Here is a 16,093-nt window from a genome sequence, read left to right on the forward strand (position 1 = left end):
AGCGGCCTGCTGGGCAGCTCTGTGGCTACGTAGGGAGATGGGGCTACTGCCTGGTTGGCTGTTGCTTTGGGCTAGGCTCAAATGCTTTTGTGCAGTGGGGCTGGGCAGTTTGGCAGCAGTCTATGATAGGGGGCCAGGGCTACCACAGGACCAGGTGGACTGTGTGCTGTGGGACTGTGGGACTCTATTGTGGCCTGTTTTAGGGGACAGGACCACTGAATTGCCAGCTATCAGGCAGGGCGTGGGCAGGTGGTTCTGTGATGGGTTGTGAGGAAGTAGGGCTGCCCCAGGATTGGCTTTTTGGCTGAGTACTGGCGCATGCATACTTGGCAGCCCAGATGGTTGTATGGAACAGGGGTGTTGGGTAAAGCGCTGCCAGCTGTCTATTTGATGGCTTCCTTGCTGTGCAGGTCTGCCTGTTTTCTGGGTGGTTGGTAGCGCTGTGTGGGGTCTGATGCTGAAATCATCGTCACTCTGTTTGACCTAGACTCTATGTGGATGGGGTTATGGTGCTGCAGGCCATCGTGTGATCACGGTAGAATGATGGCTGGTTCTCAGGGATGAAGAGAGTCAGTTGCTACTGGTCCCCAGGGCAGGATGCACACTAGTAGTGAGTCTAGCTTCAACTTGGTGCCATGCTACAGCAGCTTAGGACAAGGTGGGCTCCCACTCTGAGGCAATACAGCTGAATGATCTCTTGGCTACTCTCCAGACTGGATTTGTGGCCACTGAGGACTTAAGGACTCTCCTTTATCAAGAATTGCTGGTGCCTGTGGCAGCAGTGGGGACCACTGATAGGTATCTCCAGCTTACTTTTTCCCTGTAAGAAGTTCCTCTGATTTTAAGCTGATTTTGGCAAGGGAGACAATGTGGCAGGTAGGAAGCCTCACTCCCTTCCCCGTGGTGCTATCCTGAGGCTTCCATGTTCCAAAGGGATTTTGCCCTTTCTCTGGTGCTCTGCAGCATATATCTACAGTCATTTTAGTTGAAATATAGTTATTTGTTATTTTGGTCTCTTTTTGTTGTGGGTGATGTGTGCCAGGTAACTCTGATGAGCCATTTTTTTTAAACAAATCTGCATACAGATTGAGTATCCAAAAATGCCTGAGACCAGAAGTGTTTTGGATTTTGTTTTGTTTTGTTTTGTTTTTGGATTTTGGAATATTTTATTTGTATTAGACTTACTTGTTGGGCATCCCAAATCTGAAATATGCTCCAAAATCCAAAATCTGAAGTGCTCCAGTGAACATTTCCTTTGAGCATCATGTTGGTACTCAAAAAGTTTTGGATTTTGGAGCATTTTGGATGTCAGATTTTTGGAATTGGGATGTTCAACCTGTATAATCTTTAGATCACCTGTTCAGCAAATCGACAAACACTGAGGACAGTTTCTGTCTTCAACGAAGTTGATAGTCAGGTAGCCAGGGATAGCTAATCAGTGAATAATAATACCTGGTACTGGTAGGAAAGAGCACCAACCACAACCACAGAAGCCTTCTTGGAGGAGCTGATCTCTGAACTGAGTTTTGAAGGATGAGTAACTAGGTAGCAATGCAGAGAAAGAGAAAATATGAGCAGGGATATAAAAGCAGTACATTATCATGCATAGCAATATACTAAGCTGCAATATCATACTAAACTACAAGCAGTTTAGTGCTTTCTAGTTGGGGGGTAATGTTCAATATAGGGGATCTGTAATGAGGTAAGTTGGAGAGGAAAACAGAAGCCAGGTTCTGCAACAACTTAGCTTTGTAGCCTCGAGTCTATCTTGCTTAAAAAGTGAATAGTTTCCAATCCCTTTGGCTTATAGCAGTATGAAAAATTTTCTGATATGTGTTATATCAGAAAATTCAAAACCATGTAAAAGAGGTTAGCTTTTACTTATTTATAACTGCCCTCTTTGTGGGGCAAAGAAACTTGAGGTCCCAGTAAGCAGATTCATGGGACTATTTAGAATACAGTCACTACTTTTATAAGCCTTAAGAAGTCATTGACCTTAAAAATTACAACATTTTCAGGCTGTTAGGTTATAGACTTTTATGCCTGTAAGTCTGCCCATGACTGGTCTTTCCCAGGGTAAATGCAGATATTCCTAGTTAGTGGCAGTTTTATGTCTGATGTACTTATCACCTAGTTGCATAGACTTATGTTATTTATACCAGTTGAGCAGTTTTTGCTCTTCAAGCAGGTGTGATAATTGTTAAATATCTTGTATCTAAATTTCACATACATTTAATAAGGCTCTCAAGTGAAATGGTTTTCTCAGTGTTAAGTAAGGTTTTTGTAGCATTAACTACCTAAATTTAGGTTGTTAAGTAGTGCTAGTAGTACAGTTGGAGAGATTCCATCTTAATCTAAACATGTTTGTCTTGGTTAAAGTATACCAGAATGTAGCTTTTTTTCTCATTGGTGAGGTGCACTTTATAATGAACTCATTATCTTTTTGGTCCAAATCTGTTTCTCTATGTTTTCGTAAGTGATACTATCATCTGCTAAGTCATGAACCAGAGGAATTTGGGAATAGTTTTTCTATGTCTTACATCCATTGAGTCACAACTCATATCAGTTCTTCCTTCTTGACATCCCCTAAATCCATCCCTTCTCCATTTCCACTGGTCCTGCAGTAATAGACATCTCACCATTTTTCAAGTGGATTACTATGCTATAGGACTCTGTGTTTGTGGACTTAAAATGGAAAGCTTCACCTATTCTTAGGTGACATTGAAAATTTATTTCAAGTAATGATATTTAATTTTTTGGGGCACAAATTTGCATAGTACTCCCTCTGTGCTGCTGTGTGGGTTGAGCGTGCAGCTGAGGGCATTGGAGGAGGGCACTGGGAATTATGGATGAAGCAACTTACTGTGAAGTCATGAAAACTTTTATTCTAGTAGAAAAAAGCCAACAGCTAATGCTGGTGGTAAAACTAGAGAGAGATTTAGGAGGTCTTAAGCATTTATAGTTCTTATTTATAAAATTGTTGTTGGGATTTAAAAAATGGATGTTAGATATGACATTGACTCAGATCTATGTGACAAAAGAAAAAGTGGTTTTGAAACTACTTTAGTCAAAATAGTACAGCAGTTGTTTTTGTGGAATCATACGAAAGGTGTTAACTTGAGTAAGGACATTCCCCAGGAACATGTAATTTTCTATGAAAAATTTGATTAGAGAAAAGATCTGAGCCTGTATAAGCATTTCCACATTTATTAACTTAGGAATTAGAGAAGATCTCAGATAAATTTCTTAACGTCTAGGACCTGCTCCAACAGCCTCTGAAACTAGTCTTTTTGCTTTCATTTTGATTCCTTATGGTCCATTAGTCATACTGTTGCAAGATGGGCTTTATGAAATATAAATCTATGTTCTCCCTTACTTAAAATGAGTAAGTTGCCTAATCTCAGCCTCAGTTGTCATCTAGAAAATGGGGATGAGAGGTATATGGGATTATTGGGAAGAATAAATTGGAAAAATATAAGTAAAATATTTTATACATTGTTAAGCTCATTAGATGTTTAACAGGGATTATGTAATAATTATTTATAAGGCAAACCCCTTACTATGGCAAATAAGGCTCTTTATTATCCTATCTGTACTGCCTCATTTTCAGGAGCCCTATCTTACGTTCCATTCGTAAAACCACTTAATATTTCCCACTTGGCATTTGCACTGTGATTTTCATTTCTCCAAGTATACCTCTCCCTGCCTGTACCTTAATACTGCTTGTTCTCTCCATTCCCATGGCATCATTCATAGATATGTATTACAGCATTTCATACCATATTGCAGTAATCTCTTTTCTTGTCAGTTTCCCTTACTAGTCTGTGAGATTGTTGAGTGTACAGCTGTTGTCTTTTTATTTTTGTATTCTTGTTCCTGGTAACTGTAGACATAGAATTGAATGGTTGCTAAATATTTGTTTAATTGAATGCATGAATGAATGAACAGATGAATGGAAAGAAGAATGAAAAGGAGTGGAGAGTAGTCGTTAAGGGAAAGGATTTTGGAGCCTGGATTTATCTCCTAGCTCTGGAATTTATTCTTTGTGACCGTCAATATGTTATTTAATCTTTTTGTGTCTTTTCTCCATACATAAAATGGGACTAATATAGTATTTACTTCTCAGGGTTATAGTGAGGATTTAAATGAGTTAATATACGTCTAAAGCCCTTAGAATAGTACATGACACGTAGTGGCCGGGCGTGGTGGCTCACGCCTGTAATCCCAGCACTTTGGGAGGCCGAGGCAGGCAGATCACCTGAGGTCAGGAGTTTGAGACTAGCCTGCCCAACGTGGTGAAACCCCGTCTCTACTAAAAATACAAAAAATTAGCTGGGCATGGTGGCGGGCACCTGTAATCCAGCTACTCAGGAGGCTGAGGCAGGAGAATTGCTTGAACCTGGGTGGCGGAGGTTGCAATGAGCTGAGATCATGCCACTGCACTCCAGCCTGGGTGACAAGAGCAAAACTCCATCTCAGGAAAAAAAAAAAAAGAAAGCACAGTAGGTGACACATAGTAAGCTCTATTTAGGTGTTAGCTGCTGCTAATATTTTTATTTTCCTGCTGATTCAGAACCCATAGCATCTTTACTGTCATGAATAATATTATCTTTATGCACTTAAATTGGCTATAGACTGAATTTTAAGATAATGTTCAAATCATAAAAGTTGTTTTATATGCTCTGGATTTTTCTTTTTATAGGGCTCTATGGAGCAAGTCAGTTCTCATTTCTTGGAGCAGACCCTTGACAAGAAGCTGATGTCAGATCTGAGGGTACCTTTTATTCTTTGTTGTTTAAACTGGGTTTCTGTAACCAATGTAGGGGGGGCAGTATTGTGAATTGTGTTGATTTAACTTAGCAGCATTTGTTAAATTAACATATGATAACTGTATTACATTTTAATTTAAAATCTTAGTAAATTGAAGCAAATAACAAGTGACTTCATTAAATTTCATATTATTGTAATGAAATACTTTGCACAGGTTATGCTTTACAAAAAAGAGGCAAGATTAATTTTCTAAGCCAGGTGCAGTGGCTCACACCTGTAATCCCAGCACTTTGGGAGGCTGAGGCAGGTAGATCACTTGCGGCCGGGAGTTTGAGACCAGTCCGGCCAACATGATGAACCCCGTCTCAACTAAAAAACAAAAATTAGCTAGGTGTGGTGGCATGTGCCTGTAGTCCCAGCTACTTGGGTGACTGAGGCAGAGGATCACTTGAACCCTGGAGACCAGAGGTTGCAGTGAGCCGAGATCGCACCACTGCACTCCAGCCTAGGCAACAGAGTGGGACTCTGTCTCAAAAAACAAAACCCAAAAAACAACAACAAAAAACCCCCAGAAAACCCCAAAAGATTAATTTTCTATTTGTTAGGAACTACAAAGGCCCATTCTCATTTTGTGAGATGGTATGACATTTTAGGACTCCTTTTCAGCAGCAGTTACCATGGAAGACTGAGTAAAGCCTTTCTCCAAACAGTAACAAAATACCCCCCACCCCACGCCATTTTTTCTTCTTTTTTTTTTGAAACTGGGTCTCACTCTGTTGCCCAGGCTGGAATGCAGTGGCACAATCATTACTCAATGTAACCTCCTGGGCTCAAGCATTCCTCCCACCTCACCCTCCTGAGTAGCTGGGACTACAGGCATACCTCACCATGCCCAGCTAATTTTTTTTATCTTTAGTAGAGATGAGGTCTTGCTCTGTTCCTCATGTTGGTCTTGAACTCCTGAGCCCAGGCAGTCTTCTTGCCTCTGCCTCCCAAAGTGCTGGGATTACAGATGTGAGCCATTGTGCCCGGCCCCAAATGCCTCTTATGAAATGCCCTTAAGCTTTGATTGTGATGGTTCACTAATGTGGTTTGCAGAAGCAAATTTGAGTCTGAGAAAATAATATGTACATTCATTGTTAGTACCTCAATTTTGAAATTATAAAAGTGATATTATAGAGTTGTAGAATTTTTGATAAGGGAAAGGAAAACAATTTACCCATATGCCTGCTACCCTAATATAATGACTTTGATCATTTTGGTATATGTCTCTCAGCTCTTTTTCTGGTGCATGGTTTTTTTGTTTGTTTGTTTGTTTTGTTTTGTTTTGCTTGAGACAGGGTCTCGCTCTGTCGCCCAGGCTGGAGTGCAGTGGTGCGATCTTGGTTCACTGCAACCTCTGCCTCCCAGGCTCAAGTGATCCTCTCACGTCGGCCTCCTGAGTAGCTGGGACTACAGGTGTGTACCACCACACCCGGCTAATTTTTTGTAGTTTTTTAGAGGTGGGGTTTCATGAGAGGCTGATGTATAAAGCAGAGTGCCAGGTCATTCATTTGTGATGAGAACCATAACTGTCAAGTGGACTGGATACACTAACCGGTATATTCCACCTTATGCAATCTCTGTGTAAAGTGAGTTTACTAGATTATTCAGTGACTGTACTGTAGCTGAAATAGAACGCAATGTTGCCAAATAGAAAAATACTTTTACTGGGACTGAAGATAATTTTTTTTTTGAGGCGGAGTCTCACTCTGTCGCCAGGCTGGAGTGCAGTGGCATGATCTCGGCTCACTGCAACCTCCACCTCCTGAGTAGCTGGGACTACAGGCATGTGCCACCACGCCCAGCTAATTTTTGTACTTATAGTAAAGATGGAGTTTCAACATGTTGGCCAGGATGGTCTCAATCTCCTGACCTCATGATCAGCCTGCCTTGGCCTCCCAAAGTGCTGGGATTACAGGTGTGAGCCACCTGCTCCCTGCCCGATAATTGTTTTCTTAGAGTCAATGTATTGTCTACCCAAAATGGTTTTTGGAGGGGCACTGCCATTATTTGCCTCTCTTTTCCTATGTTGCTGCCACAGCAAACATAACCAACTTTCTTAACACATTCTTCAGCTATCTTTATCCTCTTTAATTAGGTACTTTTAGCTATTATAGACCAGCAAGGCTTTGGTTTCATTTTAAGTTGAATTTGCGTTTCTCTTGTATGAACTACGGATAATTTTTACAAACGTAACTCTCAAAGAGCAGTTTTATTTTCTGCCTTCCCATGTTCTCAGGGTTCATCTTAGTGTTCCTTCATGAACCTCCTACAATTGGTAATTGTTGTTGTCCTCTGCAGAGGAAACGTACTGCACATGAGCGTGCCAAGGAACTTTACAGTTCAGGGGAGTTTTCCAGTGGCAGAAAGTGGGGAGATGATGCTCTCAAGGAAGAAGTAGATACCGGGGCTGTGTACTTGATTGAGTCACGAGCTTGTGGAGCTTTTTTTCATGGGTTGGAAGATGAGATGTATGGTAAGTATGACTGTATAATAGCAATAGCACTCTTTAAGTGACTGCTGTGTGTCAGGCATTGTACTGGGTGATACACATGTATCGTTTCATTTAGTCCTCACAGTAACTCTGGGAAGTACTTACTATGCTTTTTATTTTACACACAGAAGAGACTGAGGCCCCAGTAGTATGAGACAATGGTAAAGAGCAAGAGATTTGGGTTCAGTCAATCTATATTTAAATTCCAGCATTTTTATAAAACAGGGATAATAATAACTATCTTTCTGAGTTGTGAGAATTAAATGAGGTTCTGTATACATAAAGCACTTGGCATAATACATGTGCCTATTTATAATAAGCACTTAATAATTGGTAATTAAAATTGATATTAATAAAAATAATAACTTGATATTACTTACCCAGCTAGTAAGAGACAGAGCAAGATTTAAACCTAGGTATGTCTGACTGCCAAACCTTTATATGACTGATGAATATTTTATTTCACCTTCATTTTTGAAAGATATTTTTGGGCCAGGCGTGGTGGCTCACACCTGTAATCCCAGCACTTTGGGAGGCTGAGGCTGGAGGATCACTTGAGGCCAGGAGTTCAAGACCAGCCTGGTTAACATGGTGAAACCCTGGATCTACTAAAAATACAAAAAATAGCTGGTATGGTGGCATGCACCTGTAATCTCAACTGCTAGAGAGGCTCAGACACAAGAATCACTTGAACTCAGGAGGCAGAGGTTGCAGTGAGCTGAGATCGTGCCACAGCACTCCAGCCTGGGCAAGCAACAGAGCAAAACTCTGTCTCAAAAAATAAATAAATAAATAAATATAGAAAGATATTTTTGTGGGAATCCAATTCTAGATTAATAAGTTTTTTTTTTCCAAGAGACTTTTTTGTTTTTTGAGACAGGGTCTCACTGTGTCACCCAGGCTAGAGTGTAGTGGTGTGATCACAGCTCACTGAAGCCTTGACTTCCTGGACCCAAGCAATCCTCCCACCTCAGCCTCTCGAGTAGCTGGGACCAGAAGCACATGTCACCATGCCCGGCTAATTTTTTAATTTTTTGCAGAGACAGGGCCTCCCTATATTGTCCAAGCCAGTCTTGAGCTCCTGGGCTCAAGTGATCCTTTTGCCTTGGCCTCCTAAAGTGTTGAGATTGCGGGCGTGAGCCACTGTGCGTGGCCTCTACCAGTCTTTTAATGATATTGCTCCATAGTTTTCTGTTGAGAAATCTGCTGTCGTTTTTATCTTCCTCTGTATATAATGTGTCTTTTTATCTCAAGCTGCTTTTAAGATTTCTCTTTATCACTGGTTTTAAACAATTTGATTATGATATGCCTAGGTATGGTATAGTTCATGTCATGTTTCTTTTGTTTGGAGTTTGTTGAGCTTCTTGAATCAAATAGTTTTCATCACAGTTGGAAATTTTTTTTTGCTATTATTTCTTTCTCTCTCTTTTTTTTTCGGGGGGTGTGGCGGGGACAGAGTTTTGCCCAGGCTGAAGTGCGGTGGTGTGATCTTGGCTCACTGCAATCTCTGCATCCTGAGTTCAGGCAATTCTCATGCTTCAGCCTCCCCAGTAGTTGGGACTGCAGGTGCCCGCCACCACTCTCGGCTAATTTCTGTATTTTTAGTAGAGACGGGGTTTTGCCATGTTGCCGAGGCTGGTCTCAAACCCCTGAGCTCAACTTATCTGCGCGCTTCAGCCTCCCAAAGTGCTGGGATTACAGGTGTGAGCCACCATACCCAGCCACTATTATTTTTTTAAATTTCTCTGACTCTACAGGCCCTTTGGCGACTTTCATTACACATGCATTAGGATACTGACATTGTTTTACAGCTCACTGATGCTCTATTATTCCTTCCTTCCTTCCTTCCTTCCTTCCTTCCTTCCTTCCTTCCTTCCTTCCTTTCTTTCTCCAGTTTTTATTTTCTCTTTGTGTTTGATTTTAGATAGTATCTATTGCTTTGTCTTTGAGTGTTGCAAGATATAATCTGATGTTAATCCCACCCAGTATATTTTTCATCTCAGACATGTAGTTTCTGTCTCTAGAAGTTTGATTAGAATTTGGGTTTTTTCCACCCTGGACCACATAAGGAGACCCTATCTCTACAAAAAATTTAAAATTAGCCAGACATGGTTGTGCATTGCCTTTAGTCCCAGCTACTTGGGAGGCTGAGGCAGGAGGATTGCTTGAGCCCAGGAGTTAGAGGTTGCAGGGAGCCATGATCACACGAGTGCACTCCAGTCTGGGTGACAGAGCAAGACCCTGTCTCAAAAAAAAAGAAGAAAGAGTTTGGGTCTTTTTAGTATCTACCATGTCTTTCTTAACATACTTAATCTTTCCTCTAGCTTTGTCAACAGATAATATGTTTATAATTGTCTTACTATCCTTGTTTACTAGGACTATTATTTCTGTGATTCCTAGGTTGGTTTTGATGGATTTTTTTTCCTCCAGTATTATATATTCATCCTGTGTATATTCCATCCTGTGTCTTTTCATGTCTGATAATTTTTAATTGGATGCCAGACATTATAGATTTCACTTTATTGGATACTGAACATTATTTTATTCCTATAAATATTTTTGAGCTTTGTTCTGGGATCCATTTTTTCAGGTCTTATACTTTGTTAGGCAGGATTAGAGTAGCATTTAGCCTACAGCTTACTTTTCTCCACTAGTGAAGCAAAAAACTCTTCTTTTTCACTACTTGAAGCACAAAACCTCTTCTTTTCTTTTTTCTCTCTTTCTTTCTTTCTTTCTTTTTTTTTTTTTTGAGACAGGATCTTGCTCTGTTGCCCAGGCTGGAGTGCCAAGGTACAGTCACAGCTCGCTGCAGCCTTGACCTCCTGGGCTCAAACAACCTTCCCACCTCAGCCTCCTGAGTAACTAGGACCACAGGTGGACACCACCACACCTGGCTGATTTTTGTATTTTTTGTAGAGATGGGTTTTGCCATGTTGCCCAGGCCAGGCTTGAAGTCCTGGCCTCAAGCAATCCGGCCACCTCGGCCTCCCAGAGTTTTAGGATGACAGACATAAGCCACCACACCTGGCTGCAAAATTCTTCTAAGTTAACTGTGGTTTTATAGGCCCTGTGTGACCTCTGGAGATTGTTTCCTCTCATTGTTTTCAGTGGTTCTTTTCCAGGCCTCAGATGGTCTCTGTCGCACAGATCAGAATTCAGCTGAAGACTTGAGGCGACCATCTGCAGATCTCCCAAGCTCTCTGTCTCTCTGTGTAGTTCTCTCCTTTCCAGAAATTTGCTCTATGAACTCTAGCCACATTGGACGTCCCAAACTCCTAGCTCAATCTTCTCAACTCAGGGAGAGAAGACCTAGTGCCTGGAGTCTCTCTAAACGGAATTGTAATCATTGAGATCACCTCATTTATTTCGCATCTCTCAGGGATTGCAGTCCTTTATTGCCAGATGCCCAGTGTCTGGAATGCTGTTGTTTCATATATTTTGTCTCTGTCTCATCCTTGGAGGATAAAGCTGGTCCTCATTACTCCATCTTGTAATAGACATCCTATAAAGCCCATGTGATTTCCATATGCTATCTGTCTCACGTACATCTCAGAATTTCAGTGCTTTGAGATGATTGACTCCAGCCTCTTCATTATCAGCAAGGGTAACAGACCTGGTGAGGTAATGTTGATTGTCCACATTTTACAGTAAATTTGTGCCAGAGACCTGTGCCAGGTCTTAAAAATGCCTATACAATCATACCTCAGGATAGAACTGCTTCTTAGAAGGGCAAGAATATTATTTTTGAAAGAAAGTTTTTCATCAGTAGATGTAAGAATTGGGTTAGCCTATCATTTGTTCTAAAATGTTCCATATGTATAGAAAGTAAATCTACCTCTGCTTTTTAATTCTCTATGAACTTAAAATATGAATTACAATTTAAATAATATTGGATAATAAGGAAGTCCAGTTATTAAAACCTATTTTACTCTAAAATGAGTAACTGAAACCTATTTTGTTTCTATTAGCATTTTTGCTTTGTTTCATTTCTACAACTGAATTTCATCACTTTTAACATTTATATGACTTAGTTATACAGTTTTCAGTTTGCCATTAAGATTTTTTAAATACTTTTTTTATACTTTTAAGTTCTGGGGTACATGTGCAGAACGTGCAGGTTTGTTACATAGTTATACACGTGCCATGGTGGTTTGCTGCACCCGTCAACCCATCATCTACGTTAGGTATTTCTCCTAATGCTATCCCTCCCCCAGCCCCCCCACCCCCTAACAGGCCCCAGTGTGTGATGCCCCCCCCCACCTGCAGTGTCCATGTGTTCTCATTGTTCACCTCCCACTTATGAGTGAGAACATGCGGTGTTTGGTCTTCTGTTCTTGTGCTAGTTTGCTGAGAATGATGGTTTCCAGGTTCATCCATGTCCTTGCAAATAACATGAACTCATTCTTTTTTATGGCTGCGTGGTATTCCATGGTGTATATGTGCCACATTTTCTTTATCCAGTCTATCATTGATGGGCCTTTGGGTTGGTTCCAAGTCTTTACTATTGTGAATAGTGCTGCAATAAACATATGTGTGCATGTGTTTTTATAGTAGAATGATTTATAAGGCTTTGGGTATATGCCCAGTAATGGGATTGCTGAGTCAAATGGTATTTCTGGTTCTAGATCCTTGAGGAATCGCTACACTGTCTTCCACAATGGCTGAACTAATTTACACTCCCACCAACAGTGTAAAAGTGTTCCTGTTTCTCCACATCTTCTCCAGCATCTGTTGTTTCCTGACTTTTTAATGATCGCCATTCTAACTGGTGTGAGATGGTATCTCATTGTGGTTTTGATTTGCATTTCTCTAATGACCAGTGATGATGAGCTTTTTTAAATATGTTTGTTGGTTGCGTAAATGTCTTCTTTTGAGAAGTGTCTGTTCGTATCCTTTGCCCACTTTTTGATGGGGTCATGGTTTTTTTCTTTTTTGTGTGTGTGAATTTAAGTTCCTTGTAGATTCTGGATATTAGCTCTTTGTCAGATGGATAGGTTACAAAAATTTTCTCCCATTCTGTAGGTTGCCTGTTCACTCTGATGACAGTTTCTTTTGCTGTGCAGAAGCTCTTTAGTTTAATTAGATCCCATTTGTCAATTTTGGCTTCGTTGCCGTTGCTTTTGGTGTTTTAGTCATGAAGTCTTTGCCAATGCCTGTGTCCTGAATGGTATTGCCTAGATTTTCTTCTGGGGTTTTTATGGTTTTAGGTCTTACATTTAAGCCTTTAATCCATCTTGAGTTAATTTTTGTATAAAGTATAAGGAAGGGATCCAGTTTCAGTTTTCTGCATATGGCTAGCCAGTTTTCCTAACACCATTTATTAAATAGAGAATCCTTTCCCTGTTGGTTGTTTTTGTCAGGTTTGTCAAAGATCAGATGGTTGTAGATGTGTGGTGTTATTTCTGAGGGCTCTGTTCTGTTCCATTGGTCTATATATCTGTTTTGGTACCAGTACTATGCTGTTTTGGTTACTGTAGCCTTGTAGTATAGTTTGAAGTCAGGTAGCGTGAGGCCTCCAGCTTTGTTCTTTTTGCTTAGAATTGTCTTGGCTATGTGGGTCCTTTTTTGGTTCCATACTAGTATATATATTTAAGGGGTACATGAGATGTTTTGATACAGGCATGAAATATGAAATAATCACATCATATAGATAGGTATCCATCTCCTCAAGGATTTATCCTTCGTGTTGCAAATGTTATTAAGATGTAATCAAATTAACTTAAGTTTAAAAAGTGAGTATACCATAACCAGGTATCAGGTATGACAGCTTTCTAATTTTATCACATTTATACAGTTCTGGGAAAATTTGGGTTTTAGGGGTGCATTGCTGGGAATGAAATGGAGCCTTACTTCGCTGGCTGTTCACTCTAGTGTAGTGCCTCACATACTTCTAGTCTTCTAATTTATCCATCTTCCCTCTCCTTTTTGGGACTTTGTGCATGCAGCTTTTCTTCTAGAAAGGCCTTTTTCTCTCTTTTGGCTTAGCAGCTCTTTTAGTTATTGTTTTTAGGGATCACGTATTACAGAAAGCCACCTCTGATCCCATTGATTGGGCTATATTTCTTCATATGCATTTTCTTACATTCCCTGTGCTTTTCCATGGCAACAGTCATCACTCTGTAATGCAATTAACTGTTCTTATTTGTAAGCCTGGGGGATAGTCTTGCTTTTGTTCATCTTTGTGTCTTTAGTACTAAGTACAAACCTAATAGGTAGCTAAGTCTGGACCCAATTATACATGTGCAGATGCTGAGGATCAGTCTTTTTTAAAATATAGTATAGTAGATTCCTTTTCTCTGCTCTGTACCCATGGGGAATCTGTGACATATTATTTATTTATTTTTAATTAACTTTTTTTATAGAGGTGGGGTCTCACTATGTTGCCCAGGCTGGTGTTGAACTCGGCTCAAGCGATCCTCCTGCCTTGGCCTCTCAAAGTGCTGGAATTACAGGCGTGACATGCCTGGCCGACATATCTTCAACATTCCAAAAAGTTCAGTGGAAAATGTCAATTTTCTTGCTTACAGTCTGGCCGTTCAGGCAAAGTAAAATACCACATTTCTTTGCTTCTGCTTGGAACTGTATCAGCTGAGGTCACACTGATTATCTCTTTCTGATCAGAAATTCCTTCCTGATTGCCTTGGTGGACTTGCAAACGTTATATATGAGTCAGTGTGGTGTAATGGATAAAATTCTAGGAGGAAGAGCCAGCACTTAACATGTTTGGGTTTATCTCTAGCTTGCCTTATAATTAGCAATTTCATGTTGAAATTATATTATTGTGAAGTGAAGAAAATTGTTCTCTTCTGATGAAAAGGAGGAATTCATAACTACCAAGAAAAATCTGAATCATCTGTCTTTAATGTAGTAACTCTACTTTTAACATGTCTATAAAACCTTTCTTTATACAAAGAGGAAATTGTGTTTGTGAGTTTTAACCACAACTTTAGGTACTTTTTGTTTTGTTTGTTTTGGAAGAGTCCATTTTGTTACAGAAGCATATGGGAATCACTAGAAAAAAACAACCATGTATAGAAGTCTTGTGAGCATTTTCTGTGTCTTACTCATTTCTCATCTTTGTATCCTAGCCCTTAGTACTGCACCTAGCATATAGTACGTGTTCAGGACCCATTTATTAGTGAATGAAGAAAGGGCTTCCTCGGATCAGTGGCTTTATTGTTTACATGTTCTGAGCATGCCAAGGGGTGGAAAACATGCCTCTGTTTTCAGGGTGCTTACAGAACCCAAACCTATACCCTAGGTGATACTTATTGAGCCCTTAAAATATGCCAGGCAGAGTCCCTATGTGCTTTACCTGTATTATCTCATTTAGTCCTAACAACTCTGTAAGGAAATGAGTATTATCTCCATTTACCAGGTGAGAAATTTGAGGTGCCAGGAAGTTGAGTTACTTATTCAAGATCACCCTCCAACTTAGTGGAGGGATCATTCACTACAGTGTGCTCTGAGACCTCTATCATTCCAAGCATGTATCCTTAACCACTATATGATTTTAGCCTACAATCAACAGACCTGAGTATTGGTCCTATTCCTGCCCTCATTCACTTTGAGGCAAGTTAATCCACGTTGCTGAATTTTACCTGTAAAATTCGAACAATGATATTTAGTCTACTTTAATCTTAATAATAATGATAACATTATTTACTAACTGACTTTTTAAAAAGTACTGTGGTCGGAATACTGAGATAAGTTAGACAATTTAATTTTCAAGAAGTTAATGTAGACAGACATGTGACTTTATCACATGTATGTGGAGTCAGATTGAAGCCATAGTCCTTGTGATACTAAAGTCCACATTCTTAGATCGACGTTAAGGTGGGTGGTATGTGAAACTGTGGGCATAGAGATCTCCCAGGGAGAGTTTATAGAATGAGAGGAGTAGAGAATAGAAGACAGCCTGAAGGAGAAGGAATCCATCTTGGACTTTTCCCATGGCTCTTAATTTGATATGAGTTACTTTATATATATATAAAATACGGGGCTTCAGTGTGTTGCTCAGGCCGGCCTTGAACTCCTGAGCTCAAATGATCCTCCTACCTCAGCTTCCTGAGTAGCTGGGACTTTGGTGTATGGCACTGCACCTGGCTGATGTGCAGTTTTTGTTTTTTTGTTTTGGGAGTTTTTTTTTTTTTTTTTTTTTTGAGACAGGGGCCCAGTCTGTCACCAGGATGGAGTGTAGTGGCACGATCATGGCTCACTGCAGCCTCAAACTCCTGGGCACAAGTGATCTTCCTGCCTCAGCCTCCCAAGTAGATGGGACTATAGGCGTGCGCCACCACACTTGGCTAATTTGTTTTTTCTTTGTTTTGTTTTGAGATAGGGTCTCGTTCTGTCACCAGGCTGGAGTGCAGTGGCACGACCTTGGCTAACTGTAATTTCTGCCTCCCAGGTTCAAGTGATCCTCCCATCTCAGCCTCCCAAGTAGCTGAGAGAACAGGCGCACACTACCACAGCCAGCTAATTTTTAAATATTTTTGGTAGAAACAGAGTTTTACCACATTGCATAGGCGGGCTCAAGTGGTCTGCCTACCTTGGCCTCCCAAAGTGTTGGGATTACAGGCATGAGCCACTGTGCCCAGCCTGATGTGCAGTTTCATTTGTTCTTTTTTCTAGAGGTTCGTATTGCTGCTGTGGAGGCCCTCTGCATGTTGGCCCAGTCTTCACCCTCTTTTGCTGAGAAGTGCCTTGATTTCCTAGTTGACATGTTCAACGATGAAATTGAGGAAGTACGTCTGCAGTCCATACATACCATGAGAAAAATCTCTA

At 40.5% G+C, this 16,093-nt stretch overlaps 1 protein-coding gene across 1 annotated transcript in view; it reads left to right on the top strand.

The window, feature by feature from the left end:
* LOC100982215 (integrator complex subunit 4-like protein 2) overlaps window positions 1–16,093 on the top strand; it is a 50,151-nt gene that overhangs the window by 21,611 nt on the left and 12,447 nt on the right. Inside the window, 3 exon segments of the mRNA XM_063605763.1 lie at window positions 4,703–4,774; window positions 7,114–7,288; window positions 15,941–16,093. Of these exon segments, the coding sequence (XP_063461833.1) occupies window positions 4,703–4,774; window positions 7,114–7,288; window positions 15,941–16,093 (400 nt within the window).

This window comes from Pan paniscus, chromosome 6 (assembly GCF_029289425.2).
Source record: "Pan paniscus chromosome 6, NHGRI_mPanPan1-v2.0_pri, whole genome shotgun sequence".
NCBI lineage: Eukaryota > Metazoa > Chordata > Mammalia > Primates > Hominidae > Pan > Pan paniscus.